This window comes from Cyprinodon tularosa, unplaced genomic scaffold (assembly GCF_016077235.1).
Source record: "Cyprinodon tularosa strain WSP-4 unplaced genomic scaffold, ASM1607723v1 ctg246, whole genome shotgun sequence".
NCBI lineage: Eukaryota > Metazoa > Chordata > Actinopteri > Cyprinodontiformes > Cyprinodontidae > Cyprinodon > Cyprinodon tularosa.
In genome coordinates this window covers 1109173-1125798 of record NW_024038913.1, presented here as the reverse complement: position 1 = coordinate 1125798, position 16626 = coordinate 1109173, and the positions used below count along the sequence as shown (strand labels likewise).

Genomic DNA, 16626 nt, shown 5'->3' with positions numbered 1-16626 from the left:
TCTGTTAGTAGAGTGATCAAATGTAAGCACTGAAATTAAAATGATAAAATGCTGTCAATGAGATAAAGAACAGCATGAATTTGATGATTGGAGTTACTTTCAAAACTCATAGAGGGACCTATGTCCAAAAAGAAGATGTGATCATTGAGCCTTGGCTTGTTTAAGTTGAGAAACCCATTTACCCCATATGCAACCGGTAAAGGAAGTGTTTGTTAATACAGAGGCAATCATTTGGAGAGCTCAACCACAGAACACAAATTTAGCATTTTTAAAGCAAAAGCACCTAAGCATGTGCAAAAAAAGATAACTTAATCATGCACCACAGATAAAAGCACCCAGTTCTTGGAAGAATTAATGTTTCACCAAGTGAAAAAAAAAATCTTCTTAGAGAGAGAGCTTTAAAGGAAAGCCATCCAACATTTAAGTATGCAAAAATCAGCTTCAGTTAGGATTGGATGAGGTAGGTTCATAGTTGCCTTTTGGTAAAGCGCATGTTCCTGTTGATTTCAGCAAATAGATACCGCCGATGAAAATCAGAACTCCGACGACCACAAATACCACCAGGATGGCTATAAAGGTAGTCCTATCCCCTGTGGAAGATGGGAATTTTGTTACATTCTCACTCTCTGGACAGACCATCATGTTCTTTCAACAGATGACTTTCTTTGTCTATGATAGACCACATATCCCAAAGTAAGGATTACAACAAATAATAAAATGAGTAAAATCCCAGCAGTGGTTCCTGGTTGACCGCCTAATGGAGAACAACAGCAAAGAGAATTACAGACAAAAACAGAGAAGGACATGAAAATACATTAGGTTTTGAAGCATTGTATTACCTGTAGGTGTGTCAACCTGGAAATATTTGGTGGTGGTACCCGCCACATTAGAAGCCTTACAGGTGTAGAGTCCTGGATTTCTGAATTCCAGAGACAAAATCGGCCCGGTTTCATTTTCCATTTGGATCTCCGGTTGTGTAGGGCCTTTAAAGTGCCAGCTGTAAACCGGGGTAGGGTTTCCTTCAGCCGTGCCATTTAAAGATATTTTTGAACCAGCGTTTTTTTCCAGGGTCTCGTTTTGAGGCTCAGCGAATGTTGGTGGGTCTGATGATTACAATGAAGTTACGAATAAGAAACAGTAGGATAAAGAAATAACAAAAACAATCAACTCCTGTTAATGTGTAAATTAAGAGAAGGTTTGAAACGTACAAAAAACTTTTAATACGTATGTCTCTGATCGCTTCGGTGGAGGACTTTGCTCTTCTGGAACAAACTTTAGCCTGGCTTCACACCAGACCTCTTCTCCATTATCCTCTACATCAACCTTTAGTGTTGTGGTAAAGGTTTCATCGACAGGTGAACGATCTTGACGTGTAGAATTCTGTTCATGGATTATCTTGTTTCCTTTGTACCACCTTATGACAAGACTGTTTGCTGGTGCAACATCTTTAATGTCACACTGTAGATCATAGCTAGAAGTGGCTCTCATAGGGTCTTTGGGCTTAGACATGGATACTTTGTCTGGCATTTCTGAAGCAGAAAGTGATAAACAAAACAAAAACCTAATTAGAAAACTCATTAATTAATTCTGAAATGTAAATATAGAGTATGATTGGCTTTTTTGTAAATGTCATAAAAGCAACTTACTGTAAACGGTGAATGGTAGCTTTTGAATGTTCTGTTCATCATTCAGAAACGAAACAAAACACTTGGGATCTACATTCCAGTCCGTAACTTTATCAAAGGTAGTACTCAAAGTAGATATACCCTCTTTAAGTCCTGTTCCTCCAAATGAAGACTCCCATCCCATTCCGGCTATATCGTTGCACTGGGATATGTAGCAGCTGGCTGCAGCAGAACCTCCATATTTAACAAAAACCTTTGGAGGATTGAACTTAATTTGACAGGAATGTGCAGACTTTCCTACAGGGACACAGAGGAGATAAACTAGGTAAATGTTTACAGCACACATATTAACTTAAAGCAGACATGTTAATACTCTGATCTAGTCCATATTTGAGATGAAATGGGTCCATGTATTAAGTCATACATAATGACATAGAATGGTACAGACAAAATTATAATTTATTTCTAAATGCTGCTATGTGCAAATCAATATCAGATGGTTTAATATTATGAAATTTCTTATAAAGGTATTGCATAGAGTGGTATTACCGCTACGGAAAGTGAAGAGAACAATTTTAAAAAGTCCTACTGTTTTAAATGCTAATGAAAATGTTGACATCTGCATCTGGAGGTGCCAAGAACCATCTATGAACATAAAACAGCAGGAGCCAGTTGTTCATCTTTATCCTAAATCTGCCCTTTATGTCCAAACTATGCCTATGTTAATACAGCTAATGTCTTCTACTTAGCTGCAGCTCAGCTAGAGAAAAGGCTGATGTTTAATTTGGGGTCTGATCTTTAAAGATTTCAAAATAGGCATTGAATTGTTTGTGCCAAAAAAAAAATAAATGCACATGCACTAAGTAGGCATGTCATGGGTGTTGAACCATGTTTAAATGAGCAAATGATAACAGACGCAAAGCCAGTTGAGCCCCCCCTATTAAAAAGAAGAAATTTCATTCTAAGCCATGGATTGGGAGCTAGAAATGGTAAGAATATAACTAAAGTACAAACTACTAAGTTAAAACGAAAGGGAAATTAAATGTTATTTTTACTCATAGAGATTTTTTAAACAAGCTGTTGTAAATGTTAATAAATATTGGTAAGAAGGATCTTTGGTAGAGATCTGTCTTGCAGCACATCCAAAGAAACCTTTAACTGAAGATGCTCTGTTGATGTTCAAAGGTCTTCTTTAGGGGAAACTCAGTGCTCATCTCCACAGGTTATAAATAATAATTATATATTATATATCAAACGAGATAAAAACAGACTTAGAGACTGCACCGTCAATACTTAAGAGGCTTGTTGCAGATAAAGTTTCATAAAGTGGGCACATATGTCAAAAAATAATAAATTTGCGCCTGCTCCACATATTTCAGACATGCTACACCCAGTTTGTTGATCAGCTGTGTGCGTGTTTTCAAACAGGCTCATCTGTTGGAGATTAGGCTCTTGATTGTCATGTTTCAAGCCATACAACCTAAGGATCCCATCGGAGAAAAGTTCAGATTTTTATTTTATTTCAATGCATTAGTGCATATATGCATCATACCATTGGGGGGGGGGGGGGGGTGCATATCACAGGGGTCTCCTGCAACTCTTAGGTGCATCCCTGCTCAAATACAAATCAAATGAGCAAATATCTCTTTAGTATGCCATCCAGTTAGGCAAAGGTCACTCATTTCATTCAGGTTTGCTGCAGCAGGCATGCAGCTATAAACTGCAGAACAGCAGCTCTGTGGGACTGGAGTTGTAGACCCCTGATTTACACCATGCTATTTATAGATTAACATCATGCTTTCTTCGTAATATTTCTTTTTTAAGGTCTGGCTCTTGGTTTAAGATGGTTTAAGATTCCTTAGATGTTAGCTGTTGCTTTTACAACTAGATCATTTGATCATCTCTTATGTTAAAATGCTGCAGAGATAAAATATTTAAAAAAAACAACCTTGGTTTTCTGACTTAAATTATTAGCCCTATAGTGATGCTTAGTATTTATTAATCAATTAGAAATAGTTTCTTAACCAGACAAAATGAAGTGCAGCACGGAATGGCCATGCATCTATCTAAAAACAAAGAAACTTCCCATATATGTAATTACATGGCAATGAATCACGACATCGATCGGCGAATTAGTTTCAACACCTTCGTGGATTCAACATGTAAATCATTTTCATTTTAACCTTGTCGCCAGGATATGCGTTTTACAGTAATATTTAAGCATATATCTATTGTGTTTAATGTAATCGGTGATTAAAATGGAGAAAATAAAGAATGGGCGTAGGCTGCGATAGAAACAGGCGACGCGCTAATATCCGGCGGACAGTGACCGAGCGGATCGACTGGACCCATGGAGGGAATAACCAGCCAGCTGGGAATGTTTACTTACCTGAGTACAGGATAAAGGTGACGAGCATGAATAACCGCATCGTGGTTAGCCGCTGCAACAGTCAGTTATGGGTACGGGGACGGTCTGTGTGGTAAATTTAACTTCCTTCCTGATCCTACAAAGACTGCCCCCTCCTATTACCTGGAACCGAGAAAGAGAAAGGAATAAGCAATGCGTTGCGTTTACGTGCGTGTCGTAAAAGTCCCTTTCATGAGTCATTAAATAAAATTGCGGCAGGTGTCCTCCCGCTACTGGAGAAAAAGGACCAGTTCGTAATTTTTGAGGAACCCTTTTTTTTCTTTTCTTCTTAATGTACTCCTTTCTGAATGGTATGTTAGGGAAGAAGATCAGGGCCACTGAAAAATAAAAAAAGTGAACTGATTTTTAAATATTATTTCCGTTAAATATGGGGAAAAAGTCCGAATTCTGAGATAAAAAAAGTCAGAATTCTGCAATTAAAGTCAGAATTCTGAGATTTAAGTCAGAATTCTGAGATTAAAGTCAGAATTTTGAGGAAAAAAAGAAGTCAGAAATCTGAAAGAAGTCAAAATTCTGAAAAAAAAAAATCAGAATTCTGAGATTAAAGTTGTCATGATGGGCTTAAAGGACTCAACCCACATGCAGAACCCCAAACTGGAGACAGAGGAAAATTTAAGAAAGTTTATTAAAGAGGGAACACACAGAGTAATATGGACTGATTCTGGTACAGGTCCGGGACTGGTTTCACAGATATCTGAAGATATGAGAGTTTGATTAGCCAACAAGTTAGATGGTTTGACGAGTGAGCAATTTCTGAATGTACCATGAAGTGGTTCTGACAGATCCTTGAGATGGGGAACCGGTTGGGTAAGGAGATTGTGGAGGTAGCAGAGAGCTCAGCAGCAGCAGCGTCTATCTTCTGGTTAGTGAGACTCTGACGTGGGTTTTGTTCCTAGCTCTTCCCTGAGAGCTGAGGGGGGAATCCAGACAGAGATCTTCAGGTTTAGCTTCCTAGCTCTTCCCTGAGAGCTGAAGGAGGAATCCAGACTGAGATCTTCAGGTTTAGCTTCCTAGCTCTTCCCTGAGAGCTGAAGGAGGAATCCAGACTGAGATCTTCAGGTTTGGCTTCCTTGGGCAGGCAGGCAGGTTTCCAGGTAAAGTTCATCCAGAGCTTCAGACTTCAGTCAGGCTTTCTGTGAGTAAAGAAGACAGAGGCAGGTTAGAATCCAGTTTCTCTCTAGAGTCTACTGTGATTCACTAGATTAACAGAGGCTTAGGTTTTGCTAACCAAACTTGGTCAACAGTCCGGCATCGAAGGAAGGTCTGAGTGCTGCTTATGTAGGAAGGTCTCCTGATGAGTTGATGAGTTTCAGGTTTGCTGGAGGCTCCAGCCCAGGAGACCCACAGCGCTCTCTGCTATGGACAGATGGTAGATATCCAGATCCCAACAGTAACCCCAGTCCTTAAAGGAATAGTACACCCAAAACATGATTAGCCTTCATTTTCTACTCACCCCCATGCTGAACAACACTCTGGAGTACTTTTTTGATATCTCAAATGCATCTGTAGATCTGGGAGGCTTCTTGCCGTCTGCTGACATTCAAATAATGGAGGTCTATGGTGCCCGAGACAGAAAGGTCCATAAAAGTCCACAAAAAAACGTGTCAATATTCCTCCATACTGCTCGTCCAATGTATTCCAAGTGTCCTGAGTGGGTAGCGTCCAGAATTTACTCGAAACGAAGTCATTTAGAATGTTTTTAGAACATAAACAGTAGTGTAGGATTTCCTGAAAGCGCGCCTGCGAGTTCACGACGCTACGGAAACTGCGGCAGACCAAACCAGATGAAAGTGCGCATTCAGCTCAGCAAAGAACTCATGCTCTTCCTCAACACTGAAGTCCTCAGACATTTTTCTTTTGTTGTTTCTTTCTTTGCACAGGTAAACAGCACATTCATCTGGTTTGGTGTGCCGGCTTCTGTAGCGTCGTGAACGCGCAGGCGCGCGCTTTTAGGAAATCCTATACACTACTGTTTATGCTCTAAAAACATTCTAAATGACTTAGTTTCGAGTAAATTATGGACGCTACCCACTCAGGACACTTGGAATACATTGGACGAGCAGTATGGAGGAATATTGACGCGTTTTTTGTGGACTTTAATGGACCTTTCTGCCTCGGGCACCATAGACCTCCATTATTTGAATGTCAGCAGACAGCAAGAAGCCTCCCAGATCTCTAGATGCATTTGAGATATCAAAAAAGTACTCCAGAGTGTTGTTCAGCATGGGGGTGAGTAGAAAATGAAGGCTAATCATGTTTTGGGTGTACTATTCCTTTAACAGAAAACATATAACAGAAGAGGATCCTCGGCGCCCTCTGGTGGGCAAGCCTCAGGATCCCAACAAAAATCAGAAATCTGAGAGAAAAAAAATCAGAATTCTGAGATCAAAGTCAGAATTCTAAGAAAAAAAGTCTGAATTTGTCATGATCTGGCCTGTTTGCTCTCCCTTAATTAGTAATTCCTTTCACCTGTTGTTTTCCCTCCCTGCCTCAATTATAATTTATTCCTCTCACCTGTTTCCTCTTGGTTGTATTCAGTTCAGCCTGAGCATTCAGGGCCAGATCATTATTTGTCTTTCTGTTAGCCTGTCTGTTATTCTGATTCCTTGGTTCATGTTTTGGATCCTGGCGGCCAGTGGAAAGAGGTTTTTGTGTTTGTCTTGTCTCCTGATCGTCCACTGTTCCTCCCCTGTGGAGTCCTTTGGGTTTTTGGCTCCATATGTGGGGAGGCTCAGTTTTTATCTCAGTAAGCCTGGCTCCAAGGAGGAGACCAGTTTAAAGGTTCTGCATCAAGTTCTGGTTCCACGTCCTGTCTCGGCTACCCTCTTCCACTGAGCCTGCTCATCTGCACCTGATCCTCTCTGCTCCTGTGCGTGACCGCCTGGTCACGCTTTTGGACCATGTCAGACTCTGAACCCTCCTGGGAGCTTGTGGATGCCTGGAAGGCTGAATCCTGCCACCTGTTCTGTTCCTGTCTGTTCTGGATCCCTGACCAGGATCGGCTTCCAGCATGTCTCTGGGACTGCAGCACTTGGGGACATTCTTGGACTGGACTGTTAAACCAGAGTGTCTGTGATTGGGTGGTGCCCCGCTCCCCATCCTGCAGTGTCCGTGAGCCACAGCTTAACTTTAGTTTTTGTTTTATTTAAAAAAAGTTTTTGAACTTTCCTACTGAGTGTCTCTCCTTGAATACTGTGTCCATCTGTCTGTGCTTCATGACAGAATTCTGGAATTAAAGTCAGAATTCTGAGGGAAATAAATTCAGAATTCTAAGATTAAAGTCTTTTTCAGAATTCTGAGAAAAAAACCAGAATTCTGAGATTAAAGTCAGAAATCTGAGATTAATGTCAGAAATTTACTATTAAAGTCAGAATTCTGAGAAGTCAGAATTCTGAGATCAAAGTCGGAATTCTGACTTTTTTTCCCCATATATATATATTCTAAAATAATATTTAAAAATCGGTTAACTTTTTTTTTTCAGTGGCCCTAATCCTCTTCCGTAGTATGTTCTTCACAAACAAGGAAGGTTTTATGCTCAGAGAAAATCCCAAGGTCATTAATTTGCCATAAAAATAATTCAATTATTTAAAAACAATTTCAACTGAATATTTAAACTCGTATACGATTTTTTAAATTAAGCATTTGTTTAGAATCAAATGACAATTTTAAACCAACTATTTGTATAAGATGGATTTTTCTGATATTTCAAGTAATACAAAACTTTGTTCACTGACAATTTATGAAGGTTTCAAAGGCAAAGTGGTATAAAAACATAATTTTAATAGTTAAAAAAAAACTTCTTTTGAAAAATAACAAATATTTACAGCAGTATTCACAAATGTGTACAGTGTTCTTTCAAATATCACAGTCTGGACTGCTTTGGTTTCAAAATAATTAACTAGCTTTACACATGCAGTCGCTTTTTAAAGCAAACTTTCAACTGTTCTTCATAAATAAATATAAACTCCTCATTTATATCAAATATTTTCTTGAATATACATTTAAAGGCTAGAAATGGCAACAGTCAGGCATAGAAAAAGCATTGAGAATTTCATCCATCGGGCTAGAGGAGCCTGGCACAATTTGGCACCAGTGAAAAAGGGCAGGCACAGTTAGAGGAGAGGCAAATGAATGCAAAATAAAACAGCTTCCAGATTTTCATTCATTTATCATGATTAACAACTGAACCAGATCAGTTTCAGGTTTTTCTTAACAGCTAAAGCTATGCCCTTTTTTCTTCTTTTTCTAAATGAAACTGAAGAAAAAAAAAAAAAACACAAACAGAATCTAATGGGGACACATTGATATAAATAAGACCTGAATGTTATACAAAACCAAAGCAAACACATTATATGCCCTTCTTATTAAAAGTACAAAATCTGTTTCTAAGGCAAATTTTATGACCTCATTTCTTCATTTTTCTTATCCATTAAAACAGATGATAACAACTTGAGAATTTTTCCATAATTTAAAGGCATAAAACCTTTAGAAGAAAGATAAAAAAAAGCATATTTAAGAATAATATGAAGCTACTTCCAGTCTGTCCAGTGTGAATCTCCTGTCTGCATTTTTAGACCTAACAGCACTGTAGAGATGGACCTCTGAAATAAACAGATATCCTTCATTAACAGCAGTTCTATTAAGACAGCTTGGTTACTGGCAACTGGATGTCCCAGCTGTTGTGAGCTACATTCCCATTGTGACTGCTGAGCTTTGGGTTTTTAAGACTGTAGCGACGCATCTTGGTGTTCTTGTAGTAGATTGAGTAGATGAAGATGAAGATGATGGAGATGATAACAACTGTGAGAGCCACAAATCCAGCTAGAAGGGGCAGGTAGTCCTCTGAAAAGGAAAAAAAAAAAAAAAACAATGTTACAAAAGGCTGCAATTTAAGGAAGTGTAATTTATAAAAGCTTTAAACAATGATTTTCTTATAAAAGAATATATATATATATATATATATATATATATATATATATATATATATATATATATATATATATATATATATATATATATATATATATATATATATAGTTTTCGAGAACTCTTTTCTTGATGTACAACAATTAAAAGTTGTGCATATTATTGTTTAGCACATTATATTCACAACATTGATAATAATTTTACATGCAGCATGTATGCATGATTTTCCTTTTACATCACATTCAAGATATCTTGTGTTGGGCTGGAAAACAAACAATTCATGCATTCAATCTTTTTTTTAAAAGGCCGAAGACGCATTTCAACCAACAGTAGAAAATCTGTATTTTAATCATACCTTTTTTTTTATTGTTATCCCCTGATGGCTGCTTTATATCCAAATAACTACTGCCTATTACACAACATTCAGACTGACTGATCTTGAAATGCTCACCATCTGCAAAACTAGGCTCCTTGTCCAAAAATAATGTAACATTTTATTTATCCCTATTTTGTGTTGGACTGTTTTTTTCTCGTCTTTTGCTGTGGCTTGGTTTCAATAAGCTTCTACAACTTCAGAGCTTCTTGTTTACACCACGAGTCCCTTTAATTTCCCGCAGGAACTTGTAAAGATAATGGGAGATGTGGAATTCTGCAGAATCCTCTTCAGTACATCACAAAGAAGATTACTGGGGATCAATTCTGGATGCTGTCGACAGATCCATGCGTAAACCTGATATCTAAAGATTGACCTCTTGCACAAGCCCAATAAATCCTGGCATTGCTATATTCAGGTTCACCCCATTTTTTGGATACACTTCTTTACTGAACCTAGATCTGCCATAAAAAAGCAGCAAACCATGATCAAAGCACTGCTAAGATTTCAGAAATTAAATCCAGCTTGTCATAAAAAAACAGTTACAGATATTCACATTCTTTAGACCATCCTGTGCCAGAAGACCAAGCGATGCAGTCTCTTTAGTATCTGCTGCTATTGTTGTGTTTATTAATAAACAGTGAAGTCAATACTATTTAAATCAAACTTAGGCAGCTCCCTTTAATTTTCCATACACAATGTATGTTATTCATTGTGTAAAGTATTTTTTCATATTGCATAGTCCATCCTTTTAAACAATATTAATACAATTATTACAATATCATTACGGTTGGTCGACCTTTGATTGACCAAAATCCAATCTTATTTTTCTTTCCCAATGAGCTTCTCCACTCAGTTCTTTTTTAAGGGGGGCATATCATTCCCTTAATATCACTTCTTTTCATATTTAAATAATTCACTTGTGGTTTGTATAAAGTGTGACTGCGGTGCTTTAGTCTTAATTTTTCTTATTGTTGCTTCACAAGTTCCTCTTTCACTCCTATTCTGAGGGTTGGGTCTTTCTGACTCATTTTGTTGTGCTCCATTTAATGCACTTCACACCCGACGCCCCTCAAGGTCCCAAAGCATGCATTCCACCCGGGTTCAGCTATTTTTGTAGCCTAATAACAGTGATACGATTATCTAGCAGAGATAGGGGGATTGCATGGCTTATTACAGCTACTTGCAGCTTCAGCATTCTTAAGGTTGAACTAAAAAAATCATTATAATGAATAAAAAAGGTGAATTCAATAAATTAATAACAATAAAGTTTATGACCTTGAGTTTTGTGTCTCCAACAAATACTGAAAGAAAAAAACAGCAACAGAGAATGGAGAAAACTGAATGGATAAAAAAAATATGACCCAAAAACAGAATAAAGATATATATGCAGCACCTGGATTAACAAAACAAAACTTTACTGTCGTATTACATAAAAAAAAAAAAAAAAAACATAATGGAGATTGGGTCAATGCGGTCGTTAAAACACTCAAGTGTGGAAGGAAGGCTGTATCAAACATCAGCCAGAACTCGCATGTAATGGGATCATGGATAACAGGATGCTGGACCCCTTTTCTTTGTTCCTGTGTCAAAAATCATCAGCGAAGGGCACATTTTTTGTATGTTTCATGTCAATGTTTTGAAGTTGATGTTACTTATTTTATGCTATCGAAGCAAAATTCTGTACGAGCTGTAGAGATCTGTTTCAAAGCACATTCAGCCAAATCAGCATGAATTGACACAATAGAAGAAAAATAATCAAAGTGTTAGAAATGCATTCTTCCCATTTTGTTTTACCCTGACTCTGCAGGGCTTCAAAGCAAGCCCCTCCCCACAAAAAACAAAAAAATAATTGAAGCCATTTCCAACATGGGTGCACTGATTGAGCAGAGTCTTGACCTGCTGATTCTGATCTTTACTGATCAAGATTTTTCAAACAACTGACACTTACAGGTGTTACAAGGTCACAATAAACTATAACTGCAAGATGTTAGGAAAAACTTTAATGGGATAACATTGTCATTAAGATATTTCCAGTGATTTGTGACTAAATATCCAAAAGATATTCACAGCCCCTCGCTTTTCCCACATTTTATCTCAGGTCCATTTTGTTCTTGAGACTAACAAAGCCCTTTCTGCTCATCGTACTTATGGCAAATCTCCCAGACTCTGTTGGTTTGTTGTAAATTGCACTGGCAGGCGTGTCTGGTAAAGTAGAAACAGTGCTAGAAACTTCAACTATGATTTTACCCATTGTCTCTTTCTCTGTCCCACTGATAGAAAATATGGAAAACGTACAACTACGTCATTACAAATGTAGGAAATTAGAAGCTTTACTTTGAAGGTAAAACCTCTGTATTGTCTGCAAAGTTTTTGCTAATGCTCACAGTATGCACACAGTTAGTGTGAGCATTTGGGAGCCTTTAGTTGTTCTAACATTTGCAACTTTGTTTTTGCTGGTGCCAGCTTTTTTGGAATTTTTAAAACTGTATTTTGTATTTAAGGTAAAAATTAAGATTAGTTAAATTTCTTCTTATGGCCACTACAGGTGCTCAGCTTGTCTAGTAGAGTACTTCTGTTTGCAGAACGTTGTCTCCCTCCTTAAAGAAAAGCATCTCAAATTAAAACACATGCAGTTTTATTTTAGATGAACTATTGGTTTTAAGTTGTTTTCTTGACTATTGTAATTCTGATTAAACTTGGTGAGTTTGTTAGCTGGCCACATCTATGAAAGCGGCTGAATCTAATGTTAAGAGATCCATCCAACTGGCCAAAAACTAAGGGGATCCATTTGACTGGTCAGATGTTTCAAGCTTGGGTGCGATTGATCAAACACAGATGAACCACATTTTTGCAAACATTTGAGCCAACCATTTTAGCGGCATGTGATATGCCTGCTGCAAAGGTAATATACATCGAAGACTATGGCTATAAGAATATTAATTTTCTGATTATGAATTCATTGTCATTCATTTCTACACATTGATTTATATAACCAAAGATCAATTTAAAAAGAATGCATTTCCACTGTTCTTAACTAACATTACCTTTTTAATTAGCTGGTGAATGTTAATATAATATTAGTATTAATATTTAGCATAACTACACAGAAATTTAATTCAGGCCACTGCTAAAAGTTATGTTTTTACTATCAATCCAATTTTAGATCACATCAAATCATATAGAAATTAACTCTAAACCTTGAGAATTGGAATGGAATCCATCCAATATGCATCAATATCCAGCTTTATCAATCTATCTCTGACTCTGACCTGAACCTTCAGTGGCACATAAAGACAGTTACTAAGTCGACCATACATCACTAGCACTGAAGGACTAATATATTAGCAGGAGGTAAAAAAAAAAAAAAACTTAACTAATTCATGTGTTCATCTTCAGTAGAATTGATTTCTTCATCACCATCTTGACAAGTCTGCCTAAAAGGTTGATCAAGAATACTGCTGCTCACGTCCTCATTTAAGTTTAGAAAGTGGAGCACATGACCCCAGTTCCTTCCATTCGCTCTCCGTATCTCAATTGACAAACTTATGATACTTCTGTTAGTTTATAAATTACTGAATGGCTTGGCTCCAAAATAGATTACAGACTTGTTGTCAGTAGATCAACCACCCAGATATTTCAGGTTTTCTACCTCAAATCTACTATGCATACCCAGAACCGGAACAACACATGGAAATTAAGATTTAAGTTCTCATGTTCCACTGATCAGGAACAAACTCCCATTTAACTGTAAGAATGCTGAAAACCTAAGTTTCTTATAATCAAGATTTTTTTAAAAACACATGTTTAGAGTGGATTTTGGCTGTGTTATCTAAACATTACTAGTGAGGTTTGAACTCCAACTTTTCTTTCATTTCATTAGCAATCATTTTATCATAATTTTTTAAGATAATTTTACCAATTTATCTATTTTGTTTTCATTTTTATTGCCTTTCGTTTTCATATTCATTAACTGTGTGATTAACTTTATGTCAAAGCATTGTACTTTTCCTATTTCCTATTTCTTTTTTCATTAACAGCACTTTGAATTGTCTTGCTACTAAAATATGCAATACAAAAAAACTCCTCTTGCCTAGTTTATGAATATAGAAAATACATCTTTTGATATATTGGGGGAGCCCCATAAAACAGCTTTAATATTCCAATCAAATTTTTATTGGAAAACTCTGAGCAACAGCTGTAAAACAATGCAAACTTTTTTTAACTGCACAGTTAAAAAAAAGTAATAACAAAGATGGTAGTCCTCTCAAATTAAGATGAAACATTTAGAGTACTAGAAGTGGGGGATTTATATACCATTGCAGAGCTAGATACCATTGATAGATATGATTGATATGTTAATCTCAACCCAAATTAAGAAAATCGACTAGTTGAGTCCTTGCTGCACCCCTATTTCCATATGTGTGTTTCTGCAGCAGAGTTATACTTACCTCCTAGAACGACTTTAACCCGATGTGTGTCCGAGCTGATGTTGTTTGTAGCGGTGCAGAAGTAGAGGCCCTCCTCGTTCACAATTAGTGTTTCATTTGACTCAAGAAAAGCTGTTTTTGAGGTGTAATTCCATTTGATATCTGGGGCCGGGTTGCCATCAGCTTCACAAACAAGCTCCCCTTTATAACCTCTGATTACTAGAAACAACTCTTGAAGCTTTGTTTTGTTAATCTTGGGTCCATCTGTTAATAAAGGAGAGGAGATAATAAAGTTTATTCTTATAATTCAACATCATAAATAGATATTTTGCCCATTTGATTTGGGCATTTGGGCACTGACTGCTATGAAGTAAATGTAAATCTCACATTGGACGCTGAGATTGAAATAATTGGATGACATGGTTGGAGGAGGTTGCGGTCCTTTAGGTCCCAGGTTAAGTTCAGCTTCACATCTGGCCTGGATTCCATTGTGAGTCCTATTCAGAGTGATGTTCATGGTGCAAGTCACATCTACAGCAGATGTATTGTTGGAGGGACTGCATTTGGCCTCATTGCTCACTCCCAAAGAATCTGGGGGATTACAGAAAAACCCACATAGCTGAAATAATAATACATTATAATGTATAGGGCTTTATATAAGCTGTGACTCTGATACAAGCTGATATAATAAAGGGTTCAAAGACTTGATGACAAAATTAAAATTTTTTTTATTTCCATTGGACACTGGGGCTGAACTGCAGTAAATTTATTGGAATCAGATCCTACCAAAAGAAATCTAGACAGAGACATTTACTTAAACTCTTCGGTATATTAGTAGTTTTATGAGTATATTTTAGGGCTGAAAAAATTAATCTGATTAATCGATCATTGCAATAATCGTCGACTAATTTTATAATCAATTGTTAACTGGCGTACAGAGACTCTAAAACATTCCTTTAGCTGACAAAGCAACGCACTTAGAGCAGTAAAAAAGATATATAAACATTTAGCATTTTTAATCTGTCAATATGCTCTATCTAGAACTCCTCAAATGGAAAAGATTAAGCAGGTTTCATCTTGTTTAATTTTGCAAAAAGTGTTCTTTAAGGAACATTTTGCTATTCAATTATTAATCGACAAAAACAAAAAAATTATTGACAAATGAATCAATTAGCAAAATAATCATTAGCTGCAGCCCTAGTTTATTTATAAATGTCTGTGGATAACAGCCATATATGCAAATCAGATCAATTATTGGGCTGTAAATGGTTAACTAGTCGATTACAACATTAAATATACCACAATGAGCGACAACTATAGCAGCTCTACACTTAGTGCCCTCAACCATTGGAGAAGTGAACAAGTGAAAATAACTGGATTGCCAAAAAAATAAAAAAGGAAGAAGTTTTAATTTTGTTTATAATCAATAGAAGGAGTTATTTTGTTGTGAATTATGATGGTGGGTAAGTTAGAAGTGTAGAGTAACCAACGTGTAAATAGGAGCTTTCTAACCCTTCTTTTGCGCTAAATGTGGAAGTGGTGAGCCTGCACCTTTGCAGCTGATCACAGCGACTCTTGTCAGTCAAAGCTATTCCACCTGGAGCACAGTGATGCGTTTCTAAAGCAACCGCTGGGAATCCCTGCGTCTATAAAACATGCGACTGATCCATTTTTGCCGCTAAACACACCAAACACATATCGATCAGTTGATGAAAACCAAATTGGATCCGGTCCAGTTTACAAGCAAATGACTACATTTGTCCAACCGTGCAAAGATGGCCTGCTCTGAACCACTCTTTAAGGAACAGGGCACCTGGCAAAAAGCAGGGCGTAGCTGCACTGTCGCATTTCCACCCTGCTTTCACATTTAGTGGAAACAAGGGGTTAGTTTTTTTGTGAATTAATCTTCTAAGAAAAATTGTAGGATTCTAGGAACCCTAAAACTTTTCTAAAAAACACATCTTGTGGTTTGTTGTGAATATGAGTAAAGAATCCAGCCATGCTTGAAGCACTAGAAAATAACTTTATCCTTTATCTGCTAATGTGCCTATAACATGCTGTTAATTGTCACTGTTTTACTTTGACTGATTACTTTTTCACCTTATGGATAAAAATAACTTAAAAAAAGGCTGTACCAGGGTCAACAGTCTCATTCCCTCTTTGCCAAGTCCATGTAACGTTGAGCCGGTCTGCAGGAGCCACATTCCTAATGCTACACATTAGCTCTATTTTACTTTCTTCCTTTGTGGACATATTATTGATGGTGATGGAGACATCATCTGGAGGTTCTGCACGGAGAGTTGAAGGAAAACAGTTAAAGTCCATATAATCAGGTGTAATGGCAAGAAGACAAACATTAGGCCCACTTACTGTAGAGAATGTAGGGCAAAGTTTTATTACACGATCCTATCCCCAGAAACTCTCCATGGCAAACAGGACTTGGGTCCCAATTTTCATGTGTGTCAGGACTCCAACTTCTGTTATTAAATTTATCCCCATGGACCTCCCAGTATATCTCCTTAACATTTGACTCACTGGTTGTGGGCATGCAAACTGCACTATGCCCTCCGCTTTGGTATTCCAACACCATTGAGTCTGGTTGTATTTCAATGGGGCATTCTTCTACATCACCTACAGAAAACAGGATGGGGAAAAAAAGTGTGTTTTACTGCAGTTTAGCAACCATAGTTGGTGATGATATTATTTTCAGGAATATTGAAATAGTGTTTAAGAGGTAATGAGTTATAATACAATGGAAGATCTGGGGGCAACAGGAAAAGGTCCAGGAAGGATATTCCTCCTGCTGCCAAAATTCCTTAAGCTGTTTTTTACTGATAAGCTCAA

At 37.2% G+C, this 16626-nt stretch overlaps 1 protein-coding gene across 1 annotated transcript in view; it reads right to left on the bottom strand.

Moving 5' to 3' along the window:
• LOC119785372 (hemicentin-1-like) overlaps positions 1–16626 on the bottom strand; it is a 43775-nt gene that overhangs the window by 21180 nt on the left and 5969 nt on the right. The window contains exons 7-16 of the mRNA XM_038287999.1: positions 16153–16413; positions 15918–16070; positions 14170–14373; positions 13804–14046; positions 8696–8895; positions 4015–4066; positions 1647–1922; positions 1209–1529; positions 840–1103; positions 444–590 (exon numbers count right to left, since the gene is read on the bottom strand). Coding sequence (XP_038143927.1) covers positions 444–590; positions 840–1103; positions 1209–1529; positions 1647–1922; positions 4015–4066; positions 8696–8895; positions 13804–14046; positions 14170–14373; positions 15918–16070; positions 16153–16413 — 2121 coding nt within the window. The remainder of the gene's footprint in view (positions 1–443; positions 591–839; positions 1104–1208; positions 1530–1646; positions 1923–4014; positions 4067–8695; positions 8896–13803; positions 14047–14169; positions 14374–15917; positions 16071–16152; positions 16414–16626) is intronic.